Source organism: Ranitomeya variabilis, chromosome 1 (genome assembly GCF_051348905.1).
Source record: "Ranitomeya variabilis isolate aRanVar5 chromosome 1, aRanVar5.hap1, whole genome shotgun sequence".
NCBI lineage: Eukaryota > Metazoa > Chordata > Amphibia > Anura > Dendrobatidae > Ranitomeya > Ranitomeya variabilis.
In genome coordinates this window covers 662,336,847-662,358,630 of record NC_135232.1, presented here as the reverse complement: position 1 = coordinate 662,358,630, position 21,784 = coordinate 662,336,847, and the positions used below count along the sequence as shown (strand labels likewise).

Genomic DNA, 21,784 nt, shown 5'->3' with positions numbered 1-21,784 from the left:
GATCACATATTACCACCACATAGTGACCGAATACTACAATACTGATCATTAATAAAAAAAACAATACTAATGCCATGATACGCAGGAGATCTGTACTTAGTATACAGTGTCCATGTACAGGTAATACAGTGATCACCGATGACATAATATACAGGAGCTCTGTATACGGCATATACTGTATAGTGTCAGTGTACAGGTGATACAGGGATCACCAGTGACATTACAGTACACACACGAATGCTGTATATAGTGTACAGGTAATAAAGTGATCACCAGTGACATTATACACAGGAGGTCTGTATATAGTGTCAGTGTACAGGTAATACAGTGATCACTAGTGACATGATACACAGGAGCTCTGTATATATTATACACTATATAGCGTAAGTGTACACTGACTCACTGGTGACGTCTCTAGTTGAAGTCTTTCATCTTCGCTTTTCTTTTTCATCCAGTTCAGACCGCCATCACTTCTTCCAGCCAAGATTAGCCTCTGTAGAAAATGACACAGTTATCTACAGCACATTCCCCAATTTTTCCCCAACCTCTACACTACACCAGATGAAGAAAAGAGCGACCGTGTCGCCCTGCATAGTAATAGGACCTCTCCTCCTCCACACTGAAAACAGTATCCTCAAAAATAATATCCTTTAATTATACACAACAAAAGTAGGCGGGCACCACTACCAGGGATCACCTATTGCATGCTACAAGTGAGTGCAACAATCAAAACAAAAGACAACAGGGTAGCATGCATTTCTTAAGGGATCACCACTCAGGAGTATCAAAATAAGAATAATTTTGTTGAATCACAACACTAACACTGCACAAAGGTTAAAAACATTTAAAATTGCAAACCACAACAAATACAAAGACCCATAATAAGGTCATGCCACTGTCCCACCCTAAACAAAGATAGATGTAACAGATGCTGTTAATAACTCACAGGTAACCATACTAAGAAAACAAAGACATCATGTCAGTATAGTACAGCAGATGTACAGGTCCTTCTCAAAAAATTAGCATATAGTGTTAAATTTCATTATTTACCATAATGTAATGATTACAATTAAACTTTCATATATTATAGCTTCATTATCCACCAACTGAAATTTGTCAGGTCTTTTATTGTTTTAATACTGATGATTTTGGCATACAACTCCTGATAACCCAAAAAACCTGTCTCAATAAATTAGCATATTTCACCCGTCCAATCAAATAAAAGTGTTTTTTAATAACAAACAAAAAAACCATCAAATAATAATGTTCAGTTATGCACTCAATACTTGGTCGGGAATCCTTTGGCAGAAATGACTGCTTCAATGCGGCGTGGCATGGAGGCAATCAGCCTGTGACACTGCTGAGATGTTATGGAGGCCCAGGATGCTTCAATAGCGGCCTTAAGCTCATCCAGAGTGTTGGGTCTTGCATCTCTCAACTTTCTCTTCACAATATCCCACAGATTCTCTATGGGGTTCAGGTCAGGAGAGTTGGCAGGCCAATTGAGCACAGTAATACCATGGTCAGTAAACCATTTACCAGTGGTTTTGGCACTGTGAGCAGGTGCCAGGTCGTGCTGAAAAATGAAATCTTCATCTCCATAAAGCATTTCAGCCGATGGAAGCATGAAGTGCTCCAAAATCTCCTGATAGCTAGCTGCATTGACCCTGCCCTTGATGAAACACAGTGGACCAACACCAGCAGCTGACATGGCACCCCACACCATCACTGACTGTGGGTACTTGACACTGGACTTCAGGCATTTTGGCATTTCCTTCTCCCCAGTCTTCCTCCAGACTCTGGCACCTTGATTTCCGAATGACATGCAAAATTTGCTTTCATCAGAAAAAAGTACTTGGGACCACTTAGCAACAGTCCAGTGCTGCTTCTCTGTAGCCCAGGTCAGGCGCTTCTGCCGCTGTTTATGGTTCAAAAGTGGCTTTACCTGGGGAATGCGGCACCTGTAGCCCATTTCCTGCACACGCCTGTGCACGGTGGCTCTGGATGTTTCCACACCAGACTCAGTCCACAATCTTCCTCAGGGTCCGGTCACCTCTTCTCGTTGTACAGCGTTTTCTGCCACATTGTTTCCTTCCAACAGACTTACCATTGAGGTGCCTTGATACAGCACTCTGGGAACAGCCGATTTGTTGAGAAATTTCTTTCTGGGTCTTACCCTCTTGCTTGAGGGTGTCAATGATGGCCTTCTTGACATCTGTCAGGTCACTAGTCTTACCCATGATGGGGGTTTTGAGTAATGAACCAGCCAGGGAGTTTTTAAAAGCCTCAGGTATCTTTTGCATGTGTTTAGAGTTAATTAGTTGATTCAGAAGATTAGGGTAATAGGTCGTTTAGAGAACCTTTTCTTGATATGCTAATTTATTGAGACAGGTTTTTTGGGTTATCAGGAGTTGTATGCCAAAATCATCAGTATTAAAACAATAAAAGACCTGACAAATTTCAGTTGGTGGATAATGAATCTATAATATATGAAAGTTTAATTGTAATCATTACATTATGGTAAATAATGAAATTTAACACTATATGCTAATTTTTTGAGAAGGACCTGTATATATAAGAAGAGTCAATTATCAAGGGTTAAAATGCAATATTACCCACTCAACCATCCCTTTAGGCTAAGGTACCGAACAATACAGCAGCCTATACAACCTGAGTCTGTAGACAAAGCTTCCTGAGCAGGGTCCCTGTGAGAAGCATCGATGCAATAAGGGGTAGGAGTGAAAGGGTGAACCAGGGCACTGAACGCCCAACGCGTGTCGCCAGGAACACTGGCTTCTTCAGGGGCTATATCAATATCCTTTAATTACCCGCAGTAACAGTAATAATATCCCACATTCTGGACCCCATGTGTCATCCCATGCTGGACCCCACGTGTCCACCCATTCTGCCTCATCTCTCTCCATATTGCCCCATAGTCATCCATAATAGTATAATGCCTCCCATAGTCATATATAGTAGTATAATGCAGCCCCATAGTAGTATAATGCAGCCCCATAGGGTTAAAATACAGCCCCATAGTAGTATAGTATAATACACCCCATAATATAATGCACCCTCATAGGGGTATAATGCACCACCATAGTATAATGCAGCCCCATAGTAGTATAATTCACCTCATGGTATAATGCAGCCCCATAACAGTATAATGCACCCCAATAGTGGTAAAATGCAGCCCCATAGTATAGTGCAGCCCCATAGTAGTATAATGCAACCCCATAGTAATATAATTCACTCCATCGTATAATGCAGCAACATAGCAGTATAATGCTGCACCATAGTAGTATAATATGCCCCATATTGCGGCTTTGCAAAAAAGTAAAAAAGTTTCTCCTTACCTGGCCGAGATCCAGCGATGTCCTCCACACAGTGACGTCATATGCCGGCGACGTGCCTGCTGACATCTGCTGCCGGCCTGTGATTGGCTGGCAGCTGTTAACTGTTGCCGTGCAGGAGAAATCTCCTGCTGCTGGGGCCCAGTGAGCAGAACAGAGGGGTGCCTGCTGCTTATAGGGCCCCGTATGCCAGTAAGGGCAGTAATGCCCTGATGGTGGCCCTGAACAGAGCACGTACAGTATGTACATAACACATGGTTTGCTAAGATTGCCCCACACAGGCTGAGATTTCGGAAGCTGTTATTGCCAGGACTGCTTTGCACTTTAATGTAGCGTATGGTGAAGTTTGTATCACTAGGCGATGAAATTATCGTGTTATATTTTATCACTGAGAATGACAAAGAAAATTGAAATTAATTAAACTGCCTATGCTTTCTTTTAATGATGTTGGCATCCTGCCTAATAATAGTGTTATTCACAAATCCTAGCACATATGCTACCGTCGTGAGATAGGAATCCCTGACCTAATGGCCTTTTGCTCAGCTTTATAAAAAATTAATTTTGGTTGCTCCTTCAGGCAGCAATGACAAAGGAATGTCCCTATAGAGTTTTCATTTGGATCTTATAACAATGCACAAGGTACTCACTGCATGGTTTTAGCTGGGGAAATGTATCACCACCAGAACACCTTAAAGAAAAGGTCACCACAAATTCTAGCATGGGAATTTAAAGAGACAGTGATTTTTTTATGGCACAGATTATAATGATGCGAGATCACACAGTCTTAGGATCATATGGGACTGTTCTGTGTCCTGATGTTGAAGACTGTTTCTCCGAGACCCAGCAGTTGCCACTTTTGTTACACACATGTTCTAAGCAGAGAGATCAGAGTGTTTGTCAGCGCATGCACCCCTCACAAGGCTTATTAGACTTGGCATTCGCTGCTGGAGAAAGTCCAGTGAGCCATAGAGAGGACCCTTGAGGTACAAAATGACAAGGAAGCCAAATGATGTAAGCTGGCAGTGTAGCACATTTGCTTTTACAACCCTCCTGAAACATCAGCGCACCTTAGGATCTACAGGCAATTATAGGGCATAGCTGGATGAGCATTGGACATATCCGATTCTGCTTGCTGCCCCTAGATGCCATCTGGCTGCATATCAGCTGCGGGAAACAACTAATAGATCAGTCCGTTTGACTCACATAGAAAATATCACTTGTAATGTATTTTTTTCAGTTTGGTACCTGCAATCAAAATATGCTGTATACATTTATTAAGGCAATATATAACATATATAGATTGTTCAAAAATGTTTAGAAAATGTAACTTGTTCATTAAGCTCTTCGGTAAAAAACTACTGTACCTTAAAAAATTGGCATTCATCTGTTTGAACATGAATAAGGCAGTTGCATAGTAGGCAGATGCTTTCAACCAAAATGACTGTGCTTCCCCTACAGCACACATGTGAATCTCTGGCCCCCGGGGTAATTATATTTGGCCTGCAACACCAAAACCCCACACATGGGCAAATACCCCTATGGTTCCAGAGATATCTGCTTTTTTATTTAATGTTATTTTTGATGATCTTTACTAGGGATCGATACTCACAGCGTAATTATGCGGAAGAATCTAAAGACTCTTCCCAATAAAAAAGACCCATATCTCTGGGAAGTATGGCGATTTTTATTTAAAAAAAAAAACAATACTCAGGGAATAAAGCAAAAGCTGTCAATTTATGATGAGGTGACCGGTGCTCCTTAAGGACTTGTTAAAGCAGTGTTCTTATTATATTTCTCGTATTATTTGTGCCCAGTTCTAGTTTTTGTTTTTAAAAAGTTAAATTATGCCGTGTGCAACCTGTTTCTTGAATCCAGTCCTCCATGAATCCTAACATGATCAAAGATTGAAAAATGGAGGTAGAGAAGATGATAGTGGTGGACAACATCTTGGGACAAGTTCAGCTCTTGTGACAATATGGTCTTTTCTATGTACATACCCTGCTGGCTCCTGTTTAGCTTCAGGTTCCCCCACAAACTTAATCATAATGATGGCAGCATGATGGCGTAATGACCAGGGTTGCCAACCGTCCAGAAATTCCAGGACCGTCTGTAGAAATAAGGCTTTTTTGCATTGTCCTTAAAAAAAAAAAAAAAAAAAAAAAAAAATTAAGACATATGTGATTTTTTTTTAAGCTGAATAAACTTCTACAAATTGTTTTATTTCTGATTATTATAATTTTACAGTTTACAGAAAATGCAGACAATGTCTACATATCAGAATTGTGTGCTGTAGACATGTATCACTTGCATCTATGATTTATTACGGTTTTTCAAAGTGACTGTAAAAAACATTGTCTGTCCTTAATTTTTTGATAAGCTGTCCAGAAAAAATAAGACGTCAAGTTGGCAGCATTGGTCGGGACCCAATGTGGGGTCTGGAGCTAAAGAGAATCCTGGGAGTGAGAATGGAAAGAATTATTGAGCATTATCTATTGGTTATATTGAGTAACCAGCAACCAACTTAAAACATACAGTTAGGTCCATATATATTTGGACAGACACAACATTTTTCTAATTTTGGTTATAGACATTACCACAATGAATTTTATACAAAACCATTCAGATGCAGTTGAAGTTCAGACTTTCAGCTTTCATTTGAGGGTATCCGCATTAAAATTGGATGAAAGGTTTAGGAGTTTCAGCTCCTTAACATATGCCACCCTGTTTTTAAAGGGACCAAAAGTAATTGGACAATTGACTCCAAGGCTATTTCATGGACAGGTGTGGGCAATCCCTTTGTTATGTCATTCTCAATTAAGCAGATGAAAGGCCTGGAGATGATTTGAGGTGTGGTGCTTGCATTTGGAAGGTTTTGCTGTGAAGTAAACATGCGGTCAAAGGAGCTCTCTATGCAGGTGAAACAAGCCATCCTTAAGCTGCGAAAATAGAAAAAACCCATCCGAGAAATTGCTACAATATTAGGAGTGGCAAAATCTACAGTTTGGTACATCCTGAGAAAGAAAGAAAGCACTGGTGAACTCATCAATGCAAAAAGACCTGAGCGCCCACGGAAGACAACAGTGGTGGATGATCGCAGAATAATCTCCATGGTGAAGAGAAACCACTTCACAACAGCCAACCAATTGAACAACACTCTCCAGGAGGTAGGCGTATCAATATCCAAATCTATCATAAAGAGAAGACTGCATGAATGTAAATACAGAGGGTTCACTGCACGGTGCAAGCCACTCATAAGCATCAAGAATAAAAAGGCTAGACTGGACTTTGCTAAAAAACATCTAAAAAAGCCAAAACAGTTCTGGAAGAACATTCTTTGGACAGATGAAACCAAGATCAACCTCTACCAGAATGATGGAAAGAGAAAAGTATGGCAAAGGTGTGGTACAGCTCATGATCCAAAGCATACCACATCATCTGTAAAACACGGCGGAGGCAGTGTGATGGCTTGGGCATGCATGGCTGCCAGTGGCACTGGGTCACTAGTGTTTATTGATGATGTGACACAGGACAGAAGCAGCCAAATGAATTCTGAGGTATTCAGAGACATACTGTGTGCTCAGATCCAGCCAAATGCAGCCAAACTGATTGGTCGTTGTTTCATACTACGGATGGACAATGACCCAAAACATAAAGCCAAAGCAACCCAGGAGTTTATTAAAGCAAAGAAGTGGAATATTCTTGAATGGCCAAGTCAGTCACCTGATCTCAACCCAATTGAGCATGCATTTCACTTGTTAAAGACTAAACTTCAGACAGAAAGGCCCACAAACAAACAGCAACTGAAAACCACCGCAGTGAAGGCCTGGCAGAGCATCAAAAAGGAGGAAACACAGCGTCTGGTGATGTCCATGAGTTCTAGACATCAGGCAGTCATTGCCAACAAAGGGTTTTCAACCAAGTACTAGAAATGAACATTTTATTTAAAATTATTGAATCTGTCCAATTACTTCTGGTCCCTTTAAAAACAGGGTGGCACATGTTAAGGAGCTGAAACTCCTAAACCCTTCATCCAATTTTAATGTGGATACCCTCAAATGAAAGCTGAAAGTCTGAACTTCAACTGCATCTGAATTGTTTTGTTTAAAATTCATTGTGGTAATGTCTATGACCAAAATTAGAAAAATGATGTCTCTGTCCAAATATATATGGACCTAACTGTATATAAAACATATATATTTTGTGTATATGAGGGCATTTGTGTATATGAGAGTTTCCCATTCTAAATATGTCGCTGTCTTGTAGGATTTCCTACTTGTGGCAGTTACCAATGTAAAAGTACTATTTTTAGAAAATCCTTTTGGTAGTGTACTTTTAAAGATTTGTGAAACGCTAGCATGTACTTGAAACATCTGCCTACATTGAGGATATAATTTATTTACATAGTTCTTATAACCATGACACCACTGCCAACAAAATCAGCCAACTAAGACTCGAACAAGCACTGAAGTGGTTTTTGGATATTTTGGGTAGGGTAAGCTGAGCCCTGTGTAATTTGATAATCATGAGGTCACGCTGTACATCTGTGTAATTTTCTGACCACAATAAAACAGGCCGGCATTTTGAGGCCGCTTGCTCTGGCGTTTGTCTACATCTGATTGGATTACTTTTGAACACCCGCACTAGAGATAAGCCGCTTTAAGCTTAGCTTATCCGAGCTTGTCATGTTTTGTGGTCAGCATTTTTTTTTACTACGTTGATTGCTGTTTTCGCGATTATTGTGATTGAAAAACTAAAAATGTCTTTGTCTCTTTGGGTATTTCTTTTTTTTTGTTTATCTATTCCTAACAGGCTACCGTTTAGTCTGTGGAAATATAAAGTGTATTATAGAGACAATGCTTTTCTTCACTGGTAATTTGCTGATAAAGAACGCTGAGGATGTTTAGATTGAAAGATGTCAGTGTTATTATGCAGCTTTCAAGCAAGCGGTTTGGTTTTTCAGAGATAGAAACTTAAATACGCAAAGGGTTTCTTCAGCATAGGTGGGAGACTCACAGTTCTGAGAAATACTGAAATTCCGAGATAGACATTTCAAACCATCATGACAAATCAAGAAGCTCCTGTGGGTGGCAAGTTGAAAGTCAGTATAAAGGCATGAATAGAAGTAAATTGATGGAAACATACTCCCAGGAGATGATTTATATATGGAAAGAAATTAATGTATTTGGATTAACATAAAAAGCGCTGAGAAAATTAACACAGGGATTTAATCTGTGCTCCCTCTTGCTTGACCTGGTCTCCAAAGAACATGACCTTTAGATTATTATCCTGGAAATGTGCAGAAAAAGAATCGTTATTGGGAATCAGATGTAACTACCAGCGGACCTAGGCTTTCTTTATGTGGGGAAATTATTTTGTCAAAACAGAGAGATTTTTTGGTGTCCCATTGATAGCCACCACCTGAGGGATACAATTCTGCCCGAAAAAGAGCCATGTAAATGTGCACTAAAATAGTGGAGTTGAGTTAATGTGTTATCGGAGGTTTCGACAAATTGTCTGTTCAGAGAGGAACAGGACTAGAACTGTAGTGCCACCTACTGAAATTGGCAATCAAAAAAGTCAGTTTCTACCCTTTAATGAGCTTTGTCAAATCACTGAGGACAAAAGTCAAACCAAAATCTCAATTTGCAGACACGTGTTTCTGGGAGCTGCTCCTCATCAGTGTAAAGCAGGTGATTTGAATTGGCTGTATGCTAGGCCTCTGACTGGGATCTAGAGGGTAACATTTCTCCTTTTGGAAAGCGGCATTCCGGGCATACCAGGGTAAGGATACTTATAGGCAGCACAATGCTCCTCTGGGAAATTAAATATGCAAGTTATCTTTTCAGAGAGGACAATGACTTGAACTCTAGTGACACCTATTGGATGTAGCAATCCTAAAAGTCAATATCGACCCTTTAAGGAGCCTTGTCACATTACATATGATAAAAGCCAAACCAGAAACTCCATTTGCAGACATGTATTAGGCTTCGTTTACACTTGCCGTGTTTTTGCGGCCTCTGACTGAGGTTTTACATGGGACTTTAGGTAAATCCAGGGCCGGACTGGCCATCGGGCAGTTCTGGCAAATGCCAGAACGGCCGATCCCTGTAGTGGGCCGCTCGATCTTTTGCCCCCCTCCATGCTGTCAGCTCCTGCAGTCGGAAGCGATCAAGCTGCCCTGCTCTATTAAAATCACCACACAGGATGAAGTTGGCGGCTGCCGTCTGATGTCCTAATCACCAGCTACAGTGAGGTAACACAGGCAGGGGGAGGGGGGGACGTGCTCTTCTCTTCTGTGCAGCTCCGACCCTGCCACCTGCACTTACTGCTGTTTGTGATCAGGACATCAGACCGCCCACTTCCACCTGTCCAGCGCGGTGGCAGGGACAGAAAAGATTTAGGAGCTGCTGATAAACGAGTGTCCAGAGCAGAAGTACAGAAAGCCCCGGAGTTTTACCTAGGAGAAAAGAAGCTGTTGAAAGGCAAGCATTAATAGAATTAAGAAGAAAAAAAAAAGCTGTGTCCATCCTGCTCCCACACCACTAAGGCTATGTTTCCACGGTCGGTTTTAGCAGCGCTTTGGACGCAGCTCCGTCCTAAGCGCTGCCGGCTTCTGTACATGCGGTGATTCCGCATGTGTTCATAGAACCGTGCGGAATCACGGCATCCTATACATTGGACTGTGCCATTTATCTTGCAGAGACTGAGCGTCTCCGCAAGATAAATAGACATGCTGCGGTCTGGAAAGAAGCCCCGCATGTCCTTTTACATAGGGAGGCCGGAGGCGTCTTTGTACACGTAGTGGAGATGAGATTTCATAAAATCCCCTCCACTATGGTGTAACATCTGGACGCTACGGATTGGACACTGCGGCTGTACACAGCGTCCAATCCACAGCGTTTACAGACCGTAGAAATGTACCCAAACGCAAAAGAAAATCACCACTCCTGTGGTGAACTATAACTCCCAGCACGCCATAGGAGCTTCTGTACATGTTGGGAGTTATAGTTCTACTCAAAGGGATAAGGATAATAGTCAAACATATAATAATCGCCAGTTAGGACTTCCGGCTGCTGTCCCCAAATCTCATAAGGCAGCACGGCAGTGTCACTCTTGCCTGGGCCCAACACCCTACACTGCAGTCCCCACTCACCTCACAGCCTTCTCCTCCGCCACCAGCTCGGATGCGGAGCCTGCAACACCTCTCGTCAGCCTCCTAGTGAAGCCAACTCGGTCCAGTGGGCGAGGGGGACAAGCATCGACTCTTCTGCCCCGACCCGGCAATCTCACTGCCACCTCCCCCCCTCAGCCACACTGCAAAGTCCTGGCCTCAAAATCAGTCCAGAATGTCCCGCGCTCCGCCAGCGGAACCACGCGCCTCTGATGTCACAAGTCCCGGAACGTAACAGTCCCTCCTTTAGCTGCAGTTCTGTCTATGACTCCTCTGCTTCCAGGCAGGACACAAAACAAAAATACTATCAGGGCAAAATATGGCAGACAAGGGCCCAGCGAGATCCCACGAGAGGATGCTGTGCTGAAGAGACTGTCTCAGTGCTGTGCTACTGCCTGTGCAAGTGACATACATCTCCGCTATTCCCACTGTGTCATTACTACGCATGCTCGGGAATAGCGGTGACGTGTATGGCACTTGCGCAGGTGCAGTTCATGGCCGCAAGGCCACGAACTGCGCCTGCACAAAAATGCAGAGCGATGATATAAAACAGATATGTTGGAAAGCGAAAACGGTGTGAGACATGTCCACTGCTCCTGTCAGCACCACTAAGCATGCACAGATGTTAATTTCACCGCACTCCCAATGCGATAGCACCTATGGAATCTTAAAGGGAATCTGATGGCTGATGCATGCTGCTGGTTCCACAGGCCGCATGTGTCAGACATTGGCTGTATGATTCCAGAAAGGTATGTTTGACTCTGAAATGCTGCTGCGTTGCAGGGAAAAACATACTGTAAAAGCCACCAAGGACCAAGGCCACACGGGTGACTAGTCAGACAGGCGGGTCCCTGGTGGCTTCTCCCCATCCGCTCCCACTGAGGGACAAGTTTCTTCCTGCGTGCGAGTACAGAAACACACCAGTCATTGGCAGCCAGAGGGGAGAAGTCAGACATGTTTTTCTCTGTGATGCCGCAGCGTTTCAGAGACAAACATACCTGGCTTAGATCGTACAGCCAGTGCCGGACACATGCTGCCCATGGGTCACACAGCAGATATCAACGGTCAGGTTCACTTTAAGGGTATGTGTAAACATTCAGTATTAGGCAGTGCGTGTCCGCTGTGTCCAAAACGCTGCCGGCTTCTGAGCGCAGGTGAATCCGCATGTGTTCACTGAACTGTGAAAAAATACAAACTTCTGCTGCGCTGGCGTCTATTATTGTCTGCATCTCTGACATCACGTCAGTAGTGCTACAGAGGATTAGCTGCTGAGCTCCCTGATTGGCTGCAGCACTATTGACGTGACATCAGAACTGTAGACACTGGATCTGCGGAGTGTGAATAAAGTGCAGTTTGTTTGGGGCGTAGTGTATGTGATATTTTATCGTATAGCACTTGGCCCAGTGTTATTCTATGGGGCAGAGCAGTTCAGCGATTATTTTCTCATGCTGAATCGGCATGAGAGAACAATGGCAGCATACTGTGATTGGTAGCGCACAAATATATATTCACCATGCGACAAGTGGGCCTGTGTAACTTCAAATGCCAGGGCTGAATTTTAAGGTACCTTCACACGAAACGACTTTGTAACGATATCGCTAGCGATCCGTGACGTTGCAGCGTCCTGGCTAGCGATATCGTTTAGTTTGACACGCAGCAGCGATCAGGATCCTGCTGTGATGTCGCTGGTCGCTGAATAAAGTTCAGAACTTTATTTGGTCGTCCGATCGCCGTGTATCGTTGTGTTTGACAGCAAAAGCAACGATACCAGCGATATTTTACACTGGTAACCAGGGTAAACATCGGGTTACTAAGTGCAGGGCCGCGCTTAGTAACCCGATGTTTACCCTGGTTACCAGTGTAAAATGTAAAAAAAACAAACAGTACATACTTACATTCGCATCCCCCGCCGTCTGCTTCCCACACTGACTGAGCGCCGCAAAGTGAAAGTGAAAGCACAGCACAGCGGTGTGCTTTGGATCATTGTCATGTTGAAAGACCCAGCCACGTTTCATCTTCAATGCCCTTGCTGATGGAAGGAGGTTTGCACTGAAAATCTCACGATACATGGCCCCATTCATTCTTTCATGTACCCGGATCAGTCGTCCTGGCCCCTTTGCAGAGAAACAGCCCCAAAGCATGATGTTTCCACCACCATGCTTTACAGTAGGTATGGTGTTTGATGGATGCAACTCAGTATTCTTTTTCCTCCAAACACGACAAGTTGTGTTTCTACCAAACAGTTCCAGTTTGGTTTCATCAGACCATAGGACATTCTCCCAAAACTCCTCTGGATCATCCAAATGCTCTCTAGCAAACTTCAGACGGGCCCGGACATGTACTGGCTTAAGCAGTGGGACACGTCTGGCACTGCAGGATCTGAGTCCATGGTGGCGTAGTGTGTTACTTATGGTAGGCCTTGTTACATTGGTCCCAGCTCTCTGCAGTTCATTCACTAGGTCTCCCCGCGTGGTTCTGGGATTTTTGCTCACCGTTCTTGTGATCATTCTGACCCCACGGGGTGGGATTTTCGTGGAGCCCCAGATCGAGGGAGATTATCAGTGGTCTTGAATGTCTTCCATTTTCTAATTATTGCTCCCACTGTTGATTTCTTCACTCCAAGCTGGTTGGCTATTGCAGATTCAGTCTTCCCAGCCTGGTGCAGGGCTACAATTTTGTTTCTGGTGTCCTTTGACAGCTCTTTGGTATTCACCATAGTGGAGTTTGGAGTCAGACTGTTTGAGGGTGTGCACAGGTGTCTTTTTATACTGATAACAAGTTTAAACAGGTGCCATTACTACAGGTAATGAGTGGAGGAAAGAGGAGACTCTTAAAGAAGAAGTTACAGGTCTGTGAGAGCCAGAAATCTTGATTGTTTGTTTCTGACCAAATACTTATTTTCCACCATAATATGCAAATAAAATGATAGAAAAACAGACAATGTGATTTTCTGGATTTTTATTTCTCAGTTTGTCTCCAGATAGTTGAGGTCTACCTATGATGTAAATTACAGACGCCTCTCATCTTTTTAAGTGGTGGAACTTGCACTATTGCTGAATGACTAAATACTTTTTTGCCCCACTGTACATGCCTTTCCACATGCTCTTCAGGAAGTCCTACTCCTAGGATCTTCCCACACAGGCCTCTCAGTGCGCTATTCAGGGATCCAATCCTACTCCCAGGATCTCCCAACACACAAGTCTCTCAGTGCGCTATTCAGGGATCCGATCCTACTCCCAGGATCTCCCAACACACAAGTCTTCAGATCCATGGCCTCTCAGTGCACTATTCAGGGATGCGATCCTAATCCCAGGATCTCCCAACACAAAAGTTTCTCAGTGCGCTATTCAGGGATCCGATCCTACTCCCAGGATCTCCCAATGCACAAGTCTCTCAGTGCTCTATTCAGGGATCCGATCCCACTCGCAGGATCTCCCAACACACAAGTCTTCAGATCCATGGCCTCTCAGAGCGCTATTCAGGGATCTGGTCCAAACACTGGACCTCCAAACACACAAGCCGTCCAGGATCTACACACTTTCCATCACAGACCATGTGATCACACCATGGTCACATTATGTTCATGTAACCACACCCTTAGGTGGGAGGTGAGTGTGGTTAGCCAGACCCGCCCAGCTCTCTGACTAACCCTGCAAGCCTCCCTTTTAGTAAACAAACAAAAATACTTGTGGGTCTATAGGTCTCAGAACAACCTTACTCTGGGCTTACAGCGTAGACTCCCTCTGCGACACATACCGGCCATTTACAATCCTGCCGGTCACTGTTTCAGCATCAAAATCACAGATATGCCTCCATGCGCATCCCGAGGAGCACCTACAGCACCCCCTAGCTGCAGCAGGGGTCACTGAACCACAGAAGATGAAATTATCATTAAAGCACGTACAGTATGTGCACTGACATAAGTAAGTTGTTCACATAAAGTCTTATGGAAAGCATAGATATCACATGTAACACTTTTTGGCATTAGCATGAGTACTGCTTATATTTCATTGCAAATTGTTGCTCCCTAGGAGTCCTATAACATATCTGTGTTGTTTTTTTCCTGTAGCTCTTAACAAAAGATCTATGCTAGCATTGCTATAAGGAATGCAAATTTCACTCATTGGGGACCGTTTATCTATCATTGCTCAAATCTCACCCAGTATGTATTAACATTCATTGCAAACAGCAGCACAGCATTGCATCTAGTTCAATCAGACCTAAACAAGCTCTGCCACAGCATTAGTCTGATATATTCACTTAATACACTTTATGGATGTAACCTTGGACTGGGGCTCCTTAGGCTGTCCGGACGGACAGTCCAGCTATGGTTGGCATGACACAACACTACAGGTATGGATGAATCAAACTATTCTGTAAGCAAGTAGAAGACATAAAGAAATTGTAATACAATTTAAAAATCTACTTTTTTGCTTTTGGCATAGTATCCTCCCCACATTAGGACAAATGGGCAACTATCCATATGGGAGACAGGATAATCCCATATGTTTACATGTAGTCCAGGGTAAAACCTCTGATAAGCAGTCAAGTGGCCAAAATGAATGTACCAAGTGGCAAATTCTGCTGTTGACAAACTTGTCTATAGAACCTTTGTACCTCACATGGATTAGGCTTACATTTTACCTTCTTTTGGATAAACACAGAATAAAAGTTATATGGATCCTTGGATATTTCCATCTTTAATAGTCGAGCAATGCTAATAAAAATTTCAACGGTATATGTAGCCAGATTTGCTTCATCTGAGAACAGCATGATGTAGGAGCAGAGACCCTGGATCCAGTCATCATTTGCACTTGCTGGGCTGCCTGCTGCAGGTTTGATAATTAATCTGCTGCAGATCTACCAGTTCTGCAAGCCACCCACACCTTTGGCAGGTTTATGTATATACTGTGCATAAGCAGAATGCTGCCAAACAGTGTTGGGGGCGGGATTAAAGAAAGCTTATGTTTACTAGTTGTTTAGGAATACGGTAATCTCCTGCTGATAAAACAGTAATTTTATCAAATCTACAGCAATCAGTCCAGTAAGTGACACATCACTGGAATCAGCATCTCTGCCCCTACATTATACTTCTCTCAGATTAGGTGGCAAAAACTTGGTGGCAGATTCCTTTCAAAGACTGTTAGACTCGTTTGTGTTTCTATACTGGCATGTATCTAATTACCATTAACCAACACTATTTTCTCTGCCTTTTTCCCTATCTTTGGCCCCCATCCTTTCAGGATATAAATTGGATAGGCACTAAACTGCTATTTTGGATGTATAGCTATCATCTATATACTACAGCATACTGTTAAACCTCTTTTCCTTGGTTTAAAATTTTGTTTTCTCTGAAAGTTCTAGCTGTTATTATGGATCAATAAAAAGTATGTGACCCCCATCCTTTGCTGTAGCCAATGTTCACTTTCTGCTCCTTCCAATTGCAGAGCTGTCAAAATGAAGAGGAAGATGAGGAAAAAGAGAAGACGTTTGAAGTAAGATATTTATGTCTTTTACTGTTAATTTTGACCTCTGTGTTGTGTTCTGTTTAAGTATAATGCTATTTCTTCTATAGGATAATTACAGCAATGTTTCATCGCTGCTGCACAATCCCCAGCAGATACAGTTAAATAGTATGCTAAATTATCCATAGGTCTCCCTGGATGTAGCAAGGAGAACATATTCACTTCACATTTCTCCTGTCTGTTTATAGGAGAAAGAAATGGAAAAACAAAAGACCTTGTATCAGCAGGCTCGTCTTCACGAAAGGGGGGCTGCTGAGATGGTTTTGCAGATGATCAGTGCAAGTAAAGGTAATAATACTTCTTTCTCCTTTTCGTTCTTCTGTCCTAAACATTGGGTTTATTATCTAAATAGGTGGTGTATGCTGAATCATTTATTAATGTGACTTTATAGCGGTAAGAACTCCATTTGTTTTGTCCACCACTAGAGGGAGCTAACTGCATAATGTGTAACACCACAGCCGTAGGCTTTCATGCAACCTTACATTATGTCTACGCTGGAGATTTAGATGTCCATCAAAAAAATGGAACTTAGATTGGTGTAGTAATCGGCTGTACACTATAGGTGATATCAGCCACGGTTGGTGTTGGCACCGACCAAGGCCAATTAGCCCCATAGATGTTGCTGTAAATGATGACTATGGCATCTAGATGGATAACAGAGTGTGGGGCTCCCTTTTTAACCCCATCGGCATCCAGATCATGATTGTGTGGTCCTGATGGTTGCCACGGCAATTCTTTACCAAATAAAGGCCATAGAGTCTGCTAGCTATTCTGATGGAAGAAACCTTCTAGTGGTAAAAATAAAAATTTGTATGCCACATTAATTCCTGAAAAGCACCTGGAGAGTTAATAAACGACCTGACAGCAGTTTGAAATATGTTGAAGGGTGCAGTTGTTAAAATTATATCACTTTTTTTTTGGGGGGGGGGGTGGAGGATTGATAAATAGATCCCCAAAGTCACTTCAAAACTGAATGCATAACTAAAAAATAAGCTTTGTCCATTTCCTTGAAAAAAGGAAAGGAAAATTGCTGCTATAGTGTTAAAACTTCTAGCATCCTAACAAAATAAAATTACTTTTGATAAATAGTGCTGATATAAGGCAGACAAAAGGCAACTGTGGTATGACTATCTGAATTAAAGGGATAATCATTCAAAGTTTTGAAAACTGCTAATGTATTGATTTTTTTTTTCACATTTCTGACATGTTTTGCCTTTATTAATAAAAAATATCTACCTAAATTTACCATTTAGGGCAACAATGTGGCTCAGTGGTCAGCACTCTAGTTTGCAGTGCTGGGGTCCTGGGTTCAAATCCCACCAAGGAAAACATCTGCAAGGAGTCTGTATGTTCTCCCTGTGTTTAAGTGGGTTTCCTCCAGGTACTCTGGTTTCCTCCCACATTCCAAAGATAAACTGATAAGGAATTTAGATTGTGAGCTCCGATGGGGACAGCGATGATAAGGTCTGTAATGTGCTGCAGAATATGATGATATATAAACAAAGCATAATAAATAGTGATGAGCGAATATACTCGTTACTCGAGATTTCCTGAGCACGCTTGGGTGTCCTCCGAGTATTTTTTAGTGCTCGGAGTTTTAGTTTTTATTGCCGCAGCTGAATGATTTACAGCTATTAGCCAGCTTGATTACAAGTGGGGATTCCCTAGCAACCAGGCAACCCCCACATGTACTTATGCTGGCTAATAGCTGTAAATCATTCAGCTGCGGCAATAAAAACTAAATCTCCGAGCACTAAAAAATACTCGGAGGACCCCCGAGCGTGCTCAGGAAATCTCGAGTAACGAGTATATTCGCTCATCACTAGTAATAAATAACCATTAACATAAAGTACAATGTGTCATGATAAAAAGCAACAAATCTCAAAATCACTAGGCTGTGTTAAAATATTCCAGAGTTCTTGCCACATGAAGTGACATGTCAGACTTGAATGAAATTTGAAAAGAATAGCACAGAATCCTGTATCCAAAAACAACATGACTACAAAAGGGTCGGAAATTACTTTGAAGGCAAATCAAATCTGAAGCAAAATGAAAGTATTGTGAAAATGCTAGTCTTCTCTGTATGTGTAGAACGGGTTTTTGTTGACACCCAACTACATTTTTTGCCTTTTTGCTTACATTTATTGTATTAATTATGCGGTTTCTCTTTTGTACATTATTATAAAAAAAAATTTGTGGCAATCACTTTATATTTGTATATTACACCATTGTGGGATTTTGTTTTTTTAAGTCACAACAGGAAGAAAATATGGTATTTAATTTTATTGACACCATCACCCAATAAAATCAATACTGTAATTAAGAGGAAAAAGTTTTTGTAATGAGTGGGCATGATTAAAAAGGGTGTATTATGGTGCTCACTGCAGTCATGGCTGTATGGAAGTGTGGCGAAATGTCTCTTACATATGTTCATATATACTTTAAGAAAGCCTTAATATTTCACTGTCCTGAAACTGTTTCCTGACAATTAGATCTCATTTCCTATACAGGTGAAATGGGCCCGATGGTTGTAGAGACGCTAAAACTTGGAATTGCAATTCTGAATGGTGGAAATACTGTTGTACAACAGGTAATATACTCATTGCGTTTCCTACTATTTTAGTTAAAGGGAACCTGTCACCCCCCTCAGGCATTTGTAACTAAAAGAGCCACCTTGTGCAGCACTAATGCTGCATTCTGACAAGGTGGCTCTTTTAGTTATGATGCCTGCACACGCTGAAATAATCACTTATAAAATGCGCCCCCACATACCCTGAAATCGCCAGGGAGGCGGGACTTTCCTTTCTAATCAGACGCAGCACAGCCGTCACTCCGGGCCTGTGTGCGCCGCCTCCTCTTGCTGCATTATCGTCCCCGGAGGTTCCCTTTAAATGAGTGCTTTGTGAGTAGATTGTACAATCTTGTGCTTTTTAATGGTATTTTTTTTTGGAAGTGCATCTGAACAGCAAGGTGGATTGCTGTTGAGGGGAGATAGAGAAAAAAAAAAAAAAAATCTATAAATCTTCAGCACAGCGAGTGTGAGCGAGCTGAGTGTGACCTGAGCGTAAGTGTGAACGGCGGTAAGTGTGTGACTTGTGATTCAGTGAAGAGGTATTTGGAAGGCCTTTAACAAATACCTGTGTGAATTGGAGTGAGTTGCTGAATTGGGAGTAGCTATATTCATATGGAGTTAACTTAGGGTGGGGGCTCATAATTAAGGGGATATAAGGGGCAGCTGTTTGGGGCTCAAGTCCTTTTTGGAAGTGCATCTGAACAGCAAGGTGGATTGCTGTTGAGGGGAGATAGAGAGAAAAAAAAAAAAATCTATAAATCTTCAGCACAGCGAGTGTGAGCGAGCTGAGTGTGACCTGAGCGTAAGTGTGAACGGCGGTAAGTGTGTGACTTGTGATTCAGTGAAGAGGTATTTGGAAGGCCTTTAACAAATACCTGTGTGAATTGGAGTGAGTTGCTGAATTGGGAGTAGCTATATTCATATGGAGTTAACTTAGGGTGGGGGCTCATAATTAAGGGGATATAAGGGGCAGCTGTTTGGGGCTCAAGTCCTTTTTGGAAGTGCATCTGAACAGCAAGGTGGATTGCTGTTGAGGGGAGATAGAGAAAAAAAAAAAAAAATCTATAAATCTTCAGCACAGCGAGTGTGAGCGAGCTGAGTGTGACCTGAGCGTAAGTGTGAACGGCGGTAAGTGTGTGACTTGTGATTCAGTGAAGAGGTATTTGGAAGGCCTTTAACAAATACCTGTGTGAATTGGAGTGAGTTGCTGAATTGGGAGTAGCTATATTCATATGGAGTTAACTTAGGGTGGGGGCTCATAATTAAGGGGATATAAGGGGCAGCTGTTTGGGGCTCAAGTCCTTTTTGGAAGTGCATCTGAACAGCAAGGTGGATTGCTGTTGAGGGGAGATAGAGAAAAAAAAAAAAAATCTATAAATCTTCAGCACAGCGAGTGTGAGCGAGCTGAGTGTGACCTGAGCGTAAGTGTGAACGGCGGTAAGTGTGTGACTTGTGATTCAGTGAAGAGGTATTTGGAAGGCCTTTAACAAATACCTGTGTGAATTGGAGTGAGTTGCTGAATTGGGAGTAGCTATATTCATATGGAGTTAACTTAGGGTGGGGGCTCATAATTAAGGGGATATAAGGGGCAGCTGTTTGGGGCTCAAGTCCTTTTTGGAAGTGCATCTGAACAGCAAGGTGGATTGCTGTTGAGGGGAGATAGAGAGAAAAAAAAAAAAAATCTATAAATCTTCAGCACAGCGAGTGTGAGCGAGCTGAGTGTGACCTGAGCGTAAGTGTGAACGGCGGTAAGTGTGTGACTTGTGATTCAGTGAAGAGGTATTTGGAAGGCCTTTAACAAATACCTGTGTGAATTGGAGTGAGTTGCTGAATTGGGAGTAGCTATATTCATAAGGAGTTAACTTAGGGTGGGGGCTCATAATTAAGGGGATATAAGGGGCAGCTGTTTGGGGCTCAAGTCCTTTTTGGAAGTGCATCTGAACAGCAAGGTGGATTGCTGTTGAGGGGAGATAGAGAAAAAAAAAAAAAAATCTATAAATCTTCAGCACAGCGAGTGTGAGCGAGCTGAGTGTGACCTGAGCATAAGTGTGAACGGCGGTAAGTGTGTGACTTGTGATTCAGTGAAGAGGTATTTGGAAGGCCTTTAACAAATACCTGTGTGAATTGGAGTGAGTTGCTGAATTGGGAGTAGCTATATTCATATGGAGTTAACTTAGGGTGGGGGCTCATAATTAAGGGGATATAAGGGGCAGCTGTTTGGGGCTCAAGTCCTTTTTGGAAGTGCATCTGAACAGCAAGGTGGATTGCTGTTGAGGGGAGATAGAGAGAAAAAAAAAAAAAATCTATAAATCTTCAGCACAGCGAGTGTGAGCGAGCTGAGTGTGACCTGAGCGTAAGTGTGAACGGCGGTAAGTGTGTGACTTGTGATTCAGTGAAGAGGTATTTGGAAGGCCTTTAACAAATACCTGTGTGAATTGGAGTGAGTTGCTGAATTGGGAGTAGCTATATTCATATGGAGTTAACTTAGGGTGGGGGCTCATAATTAAGGGGATATAAGGGGCAGCTGTTTGGGGCTCAAGTCCTTTTTGGAAGTGCATCTGAACAGCAAGGTGGATTGCTGTTGAGGGGAGATAGAGAGAAAAAAAAAAAAAATCTATAAATCTTCAGCACAGCGAGTGTGAACGAGCTGAGTGTGACCTGAGTGTAAGTGTGAACGGCGGTAAGTGTGTGACTTGTGATTCAGTGACTTTGGAATCAGGGAGTTTCCAAGGGAGGAATTGCTTCTGTTTTTTTTTTTTTTTTTTTTGGTTTAATTAATACTTTGTATTTATTTTTAATTAACGTTTCTGTGTGGTGCAATCCCCATTAGGAAATGTGCTCCACAATTGTTAATGCCATCCAGTGTACATCTTGCCACATGTATGCAGTCCTTGACCAGCCGGTCGAGGGTGCATACTGCTGTGCGAGATGTGAGCACATTGTGCATTTGGAAACCCAGATACTGGATCTAAATGTGCAGCTGGCAACACTGAGATCCATAGACAACATGGAGAGGAGTCTTCTGCTCACAGAGCAGACGCTCAATGGGATAGATGAGGAGGGGGATGGTAGGATGGAGCTGCAGGACAGTGTGGCAGTTAGCTGGGTGACAGATAGAAGGCGGGGTAGAGGGAAGAGTGCCAGGGAGGCTAGTCCTGATCTG

At 42.5% G+C, this 21,784-nt stretch overlaps 1 protein-coding gene across 11 annotated transcripts in view; it reads left to right on the top strand.

The window, feature by feature from the left end:
• RYR3 (ryanodine receptor 3) overlaps nt 1-21,784 on the top strand; it is a 978,540-nt gene that overhangs the window by 807,549 nt on the left and 149,207 nt on the right. For all 11 annotated transcript variants that reach the window (XM_077263521.1, XM_077263512.1, XM_077263503.1 and 8 more), the window contains 3 exons: nt 15,972-16,019; nt 16,238-16,337; nt 18,560-18,639. In XM_077263521.1, coding sequence (XP_077119636.1) covers nt 15,972-16,019; nt 16,238-16,337; nt 18,560-18,639 — 228 coding nt within the window. The remainder of the gene's footprint in view (nt 1-15,971; nt 16,020-16,237; nt 16,338-18,559; nt 18,640-21,784) is intronic.